The following is a 7,500-nucleotide window of genomic DNA, read 5'->3' as shown; positions in this document are numbered from 1 at the left end:
ATGCATTATGTTTGTATTAACTCTTTGCATGTGACGAGTCACTTATGTCTTCAACAAACAACGTGAAACAGAAAATATCTGCTGTATAGCTTACAGGTGCCGCGGAGTAAAAATGATCTTAATGTAAGTGATTGTTAGAAAGAAGTAACTCACCTGCACTTCTGGGGAAGCTGACGAAAGCTCAATGGAGTCTCCGAACGCGGCCATGGACAGTCGGACCAGGTTTCGAAGCATCTGTCGATGTTCTGCCTCTCGGCCTCCTCCTCGCCCCTCCGAGGTCTTCGGCCTCCTGAGAGTCGCCTGCGATGACGAGCTCAGCGGCTCCACCTCCTCCCCTTCAGCGTTAGTCTGCCGCTTCAAAGTGCCCGAATGTGAGGCCGAAGACGATGATGACGATGAAGGGTTCCTGCCGTTCCGAAGAGTCCGGTATGATGTGGCAGGCGTCAGGGCGCCATCGAGTTCGATGTTTCCGGGTTTCCGAAGCGTCCTGGAGTGGAGGGTGACGGGCTGAGCAGCGTCCCCCTCTGGGTAGCCTTGGGAATGGAAGCTTGTGTTCATGACTGATGGCGGTAAGGTGTACTGCCGCTCCGTTTGTTGATCTTCTGACGTCATTGGAGGCGGGGCCAGTGGCTGGGCTTCGCTGTCATCCTCAGGAGGCTCCTCCTTGCGCCCTCTGATGACTGGAATGATCTGGATATCGGACTTCCTGATGTTCTTCTGTGGGCGCCGCGGGTGGCGGGTGTAGGTCGATTCGGCCTGCCTGCAGTTGTACGCCCGGTTGTCCCGTTTCTCTGGACGGCAGAACGTCGTCACCATGGCGACAGCCAGCAGCAGGAGCAGGCAGGTGGCGCCCAGGCAGATCGCCATCATCATGGTGAAGCTGAGCTGTCCGCGGTTACCAGGTGACGAGTTCTTCAGATGGTCCCTGAGATTGATGAACGTCACCTCCAGAGTGGCCTTGGTGGTCAGGCTGGGGCTGCCCATGTCAGACACCGCAATGTTCACCTTAAAGGTTTTCCCGATGAGCTCGGTGGCGTTGGTGGTGTTGACAAACAGCTGGCCTGTTGCCCGATCCAACCAGAACAGTCCAAAAGGGTTTCCGTCAGTGATGAGGTAGCTGAGTTGTCCATTCAGCCCTGAATCTGGGTCTTCGGCCTTTATGGTGGATGCGAGGAATCCAACATGTCCCTCTCTAGCTGAGGGATTGATCGGCAAAGTGGTGGACACCTCTTCCACGTCGTTCCCCAGCTCGGTCACGATCTCCCCCTTGTCTGCGTTGACAGGTACGCTCAGAGAAGCCACGCCCTTTCTGGGTTTTGGCTCCTTGATGACGGGGTAGTTGTCGTTCACATCCTGGATGTCGATTTGTACAGTGGCCGTGCTGGTGAGGGGTGGATAACCCTGGTCAACGGCGTCCACGATGAAGGAGTAGCTTTGGGACTCCTCATAGTCCAGAGGATGTTGGACACTTATGATGCCACTGGTGGGGTGGATGGAGAAAGACTGTGCATTAGTTTCCATTTCATGGGAGTTGCGTATGAAGTAGGACACTCGTCCGCTGAGCTCCAGGTCGACATCGTGTGCTTCGACTTTGATAGCGTGGTAGCCGGCCACGCTGCTCTCCTTGATGGAGGCCTTGTAGAGGGAGGAGGAGAACACCGGGGCATTGTCGTTCTCATCCAGAACATGGACGTGTAGGTGTTTGACACAAGACAGAGGGGGATCTCCGTAATCCTGGGCGAGGACTGTGATGTTATACTTCATTACCTTCTCTCGATCCAGGCTGCCATTGGTTACGATCATGTAATTGTCGCCGTGGATGCGTTTAAGGCGGAAAGGGCCAGACCCTTGCTGGATGCGTGCTCTCACTTTGCCGTTTTCTCCTGAATCTGCATCAGAGACCATCACCAGAGCAAGGAACGAGTCCTCCTTTGCACCTTCCAGCACGGTGGCCATGGGTGAGTTGGGTGGAGTCCAGGTCATGTGTATCCTCGGTGCATTATCGTTAACGTCTCTAAGTTTGACATGCACTTTGCAGTGCGTGGGGATCGAATTGGGCCCACGATCACGGGCCTGAATGATTACTTCATAAGAGGTCTGGGCCTCGTAGTCCAGAGGTGCTTTGAGACTCACAGCTCCAGTTTGTGGATCCACGTAGAAGAGTCTCTGAACCTCCGGACGTGTGTGCTTACTGAGCAAATACTCCACCTCCCCGTTGGCACCCTGGTCCGGGTCCGTGGCCTTGAGGTTGATGATGGTTGTCCCACGGGCTGTATCCTCTGGCAGCTCCACAGTGGGACTGCTGTCCTCAAATGTGGGGCTGTTGTCATTTGAGTCCTGAATATGAACACGGACCAATGTGCTCCCAGACCTGGGGGGGTTCCCTTTATCCCATGCCACCAGGGTGAGGTCAAATGAGGCCTGGACCTCCCTGTCCAGTTCTTTGATCACCACCAGCTCTGCCTGTTTAGTTCCACCCGGAGCGACCGTCACATCCAGAGCAAAGTGTTGGTTGACAAACAGCGAGTAGGTCTGGAGGCCGTTGGGCCCCGCGTCAGGATCCACCGCCCGGTCCAAAGGGATCCGCATCCTGAGTCCGGCGGTCTCTGAGATCTCCACCTCCTGCAGCGCGCTGGGGAAGCTGGGACTGTGATCATTCAGGTCCATCACTTCCACACGAACCCGCAGGCAGTTCACAGCGCCGCTCTTCCTGTAGAGAACGCTGAAGGCCAGCTCGCACAGGTCCGACCCCCGGCACAGCTCCTCCCTGTCCAGCCGGCCCTGGGTGGAGACGACCCCGTCTCGAGTGCTGACGGAGAAGGGAAGGGCCTTCCCGTGCTCCACCACCTGGAAATCCTCCAGAGGGCCACCCTCGTCCCTCTGCCGGAGGTCGTCCACCAGACGGCCGACCCGGGTGCCCGCCTGCTGCTCCTCCCAAACCCGGTACTGGATGGTTACGGATGACGGCTCAGAGGAGTGAGCGTCACAGCAAAGACTCAGGACCAGAAGCAGAGCCAGCAGCATAATGATGTGAAGTAACAAGAACCTACGCAGACATCTCCAAAAAAAAAATAACTAAAAGAAATAAAATCTAAAATCAGTTTAAATCCTTTTGAAGCAAAAGTGAAAAATAAGTTGTCTGTCTGTAACAAACATTATATCAAATGATCCTCAAAATAATCCAGTTTCCTCTCAGAGAACAAACCAGTGAAGAAAACTATGAATCAAAAAAAGAAGCCTCCACCTGATCAGGAGACGACTGCAGGAGAAGCTCTCATCCCGTCTCACTCTCTGCCTGCTGCTGTTCCTCTCATACAGCTCCGGCCTCTCGCCTCATCCTCCTCAACTCAGGAAAGTTTGGCTCCAACTGAGAAAGTTTGCATGAGGGTTTCCACATGCCAGCGGAGCCCCAGCCAATCCGAAGCGAGGAGGAGGGTCGTATGCAAATCCATCCCGACTCAACACAAAGAAAAGCCCTCCTGCCCCGAGGAAACTCACCACAACGCTGGAGTGCTTTTAAAGAAACATGACACCGCCTCTCCGTCACTTAAAGCTCCTCTCCCCCCTCAGTCTGCAGACACTCACCACAACCTGCAGCCTGGGCGCTTAAATCATTTGGAAACTTTGTGTTAAGTTAAATCCCAGTGGGGATAAAGAACTTATATTGGTTCTCCATCGCTGTGGCGTGTGATGTGGGACAGCAGCAGCAGGCCGTCGTGAATACAGCGACAGTCTGCTTTTCATTAAGCTCTGTGAAAGCAGGCCGCCCTTTGCTCAGCATTAAAAAACATTAATTATCATCACTGTGTCTTCCTTCAGAAGACTCCAGAACCTGACGTCCAGCTCGCCGACAGATGTGGACCAACAGCTGTTTCTGTTGAATTGTCTCTGGAAATGAACGAGATGATTCTGTTGTTTTTTACTGTGGAAGAATGATCCCTGAACAGACGGCTGTTAGTGTGACAGAACTTCCCAGTTTGTTATGAGTTATGAAGCGTTCAGGAGCTCCTTCGCTGTAAAGGTTTGTTCGTCGGTGAAAAGAGTCGGAGGCCTTTGAACGGATGCACTGAGAGTATATTCAACAAGTTAAAACAAGAAAAGGTAAAATGTAAATGTTTGGTGTTCTGTTCATGTGGACGCAGGAGAAACTCTCTAGTGGGCTTCAACACACCACACAGACTGTGACTCATTAATCAGATCACATCCAAACACTGTCAGAGCCCTCATACATAGAAACACTCAGACACGCTCCCACACACTCCGCCCTGCTTCTGCAAACACCCACTATGGATTAATACGCAACAGAAGGTAGTTTGTTACAGTGAAGCTGCAGCCTGTCGGTGGATCAGATGTTGGTTTCTGTCTCTGGTCAGAACCATTAAAACAGATCCACCAACAGGAGCTGAGCGTCTTCCCAGCATGCACTGCACCTATTTTTCCTTTGGTCCCCCGAATGTCCTGCGGGCTGACAGAGAATCGGGCCGACGAGGCTTCAAACGTATCGCTTTCCTCCCAGCTCGGGAGTGGGGGGGTGGTGTGGGGGGGGGGCTGTTAAAAGCATAAAGGCATCAGCTCTGTCAGCAGCCAATGAGAGACAGACGTTCAGGTTTGTTCTCTCTGTGCTTCGTCCTCATCCAGGACTGTAAATGGGAAGAAGAGATGATCTGGGGGCCAACACACAATGAAATGGGGGGGCAGTCTGACCATGACCCCCCCCCTCCTCTTCCTCTCCTCCTCTCCTCCTCTCCTCTTCCTCTCCTCCTCTCCTCCTCCTCTCCTTCACTCTGTGGTTTTCTCTCTGCCCAAACCACCGATTATCAAACCACAGACTCACCTCAGTGAGAGGGAGGCTGTAAAAACATAAAGGTCTGTTTGGTTTAGAGCCAGAGGATCATATATTCAGTAAGATTAATATAATATATAATATAAATATAATCTATAAATATAAATAACATTATTCCAAATGTATTTGGACAAATGTTCTGTAGCTAACAGTTAATGTCATTTTACTTCTGACCTACAGCTGATGTGTTTATTTCTAAGAGTCCTGGTGTCAGAATATAAATGGATGAGCTCCATCAGAGCTGCTCCTGCTGGAGGGAAGCTGCTCCTCAGGCTCCTCAGGCTCCTCAGGCTCCTCCAGGCTCCTCAGGCTCCTTCAGGCTCCTCCGGGCTCCTCAGGCTCCTCAGGCTCCTCCGGGCTCCTCAGGCTCCTCAGGCTCCTCCAGGCTCCTCAGGCTCCTCAGGCTCCTCCAGGCTCCTCAGGCTCCTCAGGCTCCTCAGGCTCCTCCAGGCTCCTCCAGGCTCCTCAGGCTCCTCAGGCTCCTCCAGGCTCCTCCAGGCTCCTCAGGCTCCTCAGGCTCCTCCAGGCTCCTCAGGCTCCTCCAGGCTCCTCAGGCTCCTCAGGCTCCTCAGGCTCCTCAGGCTCCTCCAGGTTCCTCAGGCTCCTCAGGCTCCTCCAGGCTCCTCCAGGCTCCTCAGGCTCCTCCAGGCTCCTCAGGCTCCTCAGGCTCCTCAGGCTCCTCAGGCTTCTGTCAGAGGTCAGAGGTCAGCCAATCAGATTAGACTATCAGCAAAACAAACAGCTCCTCAGCTCTGTGTGTGTGTGTGTGTGTGTGTGTGTGTGTGTGTGTGTGTGTGTGTGGCCTCACATGCTGAAGCTGTTAAACTTTAACCCTTTCACTGCTCATCATTTATATCAGTTACAGTTTTCAGCAGGAAGAAAAAAACAAACGAGGGCTGGAGAACATGTGCAGGAGACAGATCAGAGCACACACACACACACACACTGTTCCTCCATCAGAGGCTCTGCAGCACTGACTGATCTGTTCTTACAGGATGCTCAGTCTTTCTGGACTCTTCTGTCAACAGCTTCGACTGTCAGCAGCAGCGGCGGCTGTGAGACGGAGAGCTGAGGACGACTGAACCACATCAGCTTCAGATCTTCATCCAGTGTGAGGAAACATCTGCAGCTGATAACTGAGCTGTAGTTCAGATGAAGGAGTGTGGAGGAGAGGACGGCTGCACACTGACAAGCCTCACCTGAGTGTGTGTGTGTGTGTGTGTGTGTGTGTGTGTGTGTGTGTGTGTGTGTGTGTGTGTGCGTGCAATTATATGTGACCCCATTAGCAGCCATTAGCGGTGCAGTCGACAGTAAATTCACCTTTTGTTTGGTCTGAAGCTTCGCTGAAAGCAGCAGAAACACCCTCCATCAAGGGGAGTGAGTGTGTGTGTGTGTGTGTGTGTGTGTGTGTGTGTGTGTGTGTGTGTGTGTGGTTAAAAGCAGGATGTAGCTGATCTGCTGACCCATATGTTGCCAGATAAAGATCAGAGTGAAAGAAGACAAATACCACACACACACACTGGTGAGGATACGCTGTGTGTGTGTGTGTGTATGTGTGTGTGTATGTGTGTGTGTGTGTGTGCCATTTAATTCATTTTACACATTAGCTCTGAGCAGTGTGACCTGAATGAATCTTTTTGATAACTCAAAAAAAACTTTTTTTCCTCTGTGGATAAAAATAGTTCCAACAAGCAGACCTGGAATGGAACCGTTCCACTTCCTCCTGCAGCAGGAACCAATGAGCTCGGAGCAGAGAGCCGCACACAGGAAGTGAGAGAGCGCTTGGTTTGGGCCTTTTCTTTGGATTTGTAAGAGACACATAGTGCAGGTACGTCCATCAGAGCTCCACTGAAGTAACATGGATCCTCTGACTCACCTTTTGTTTGGACCCAGTGGCTCAAACTGTGGGAGTCATCTGCATGTGTGTGATGCTCAGTACAGATCCTTCAGTTACAGAATCCTCTGTGTCCTCATCCAGGTGTCTGAGTGACTGGTAGGTAGTAAAAGTGTTGGAACTGGTCCAGTAGATCACCTCAGCCAGCAGCCACCAAACGGGCTGCAATGGCTGCAACGTGATCCTTTGGGACAACTGCACCTGATCACAGTAGGTCCACTAAAAGAGCTTGTTTGATCCACTGACAGGCTCAGAGTGTTATTCTAAGTGTGTGACAGCATCATGGAAAGGATCCCTACAGAGAGAGACCTGGAAGATCCTTTTGGTTTAACCACAAACAGCACACACACCAGACTACATTCACTAAAACAGGGATTTTAGAGCTGCTGCCTCCATCAGTCAGTGTGTCTGTTAATGTGTGTTTTAAAGGGTTAAATCTGATCCAACACAGAATGAGCAAAGCATCATGGTCTGTAAGATCATCATATGTCTGTAGAAGTATAAAGTATCCTGAAATAAGTACAAGTACCTCAAATGTACTTATTTACCCCCCAGCACGCCCTGCAGTGCTTCCTGTCCTCTCATTGGCTGGTCCCACATGACAACAGGTGATGACACAGGTCTGTTAATCAGTGAACCCGTTCACCTCCCATTGTCCTCCTCCACCTCTGACCCCTCTGCTGCTCCTCCTCATCGCCTCCTCCACCCTCCCTTAAACAGTTCTGCAGACTTTCCTCTCCTCCTCCTCGTCTCCTCCTCTTCA

The 7,500-nt window shown here is 51.9% G+C and overlaps 1 protein-coding gene across 1 annotated transcript in view; it reads right to left on the bottom strand.

Annotated features, from left to right (window-relative positions):
- pcdh12 (protocadherin 12) overlaps positions 1-3,024 on the bottom strand; it is a 15,919-nt gene extending 12,895 nt beyond the window's left edge. Inside the window, exon 1 of the mRNA XM_070836436.1 lies at positions 154-3,024. Within this exon, the coding sequence (XP_070692537.1) occupies positions 154-3,024 (2,871 nt within the window). The remainder of the gene's footprint in view (positions 1-153) is intronic.
- Positions 3,025-7,500: the final 4,476 nt, after the last annotated feature.

Source organism: Pempheris klunzingeri, chromosome 9 (assembly GCF_042242105.1).
Source record: "Pempheris klunzingeri isolate RE-2024b chromosome 9, fPemKlu1.hap1, whole genome shotgun sequence".
Lineage (NCBI taxonomy): Eukaryota > Metazoa > Chordata > Actinopteri > Acropomatiformes > Pempheridae > Pempheris > Pempheris klunzingeri.
This window is presented reverse-complemented; position numbering and strand designations above follow the sequence as displayed.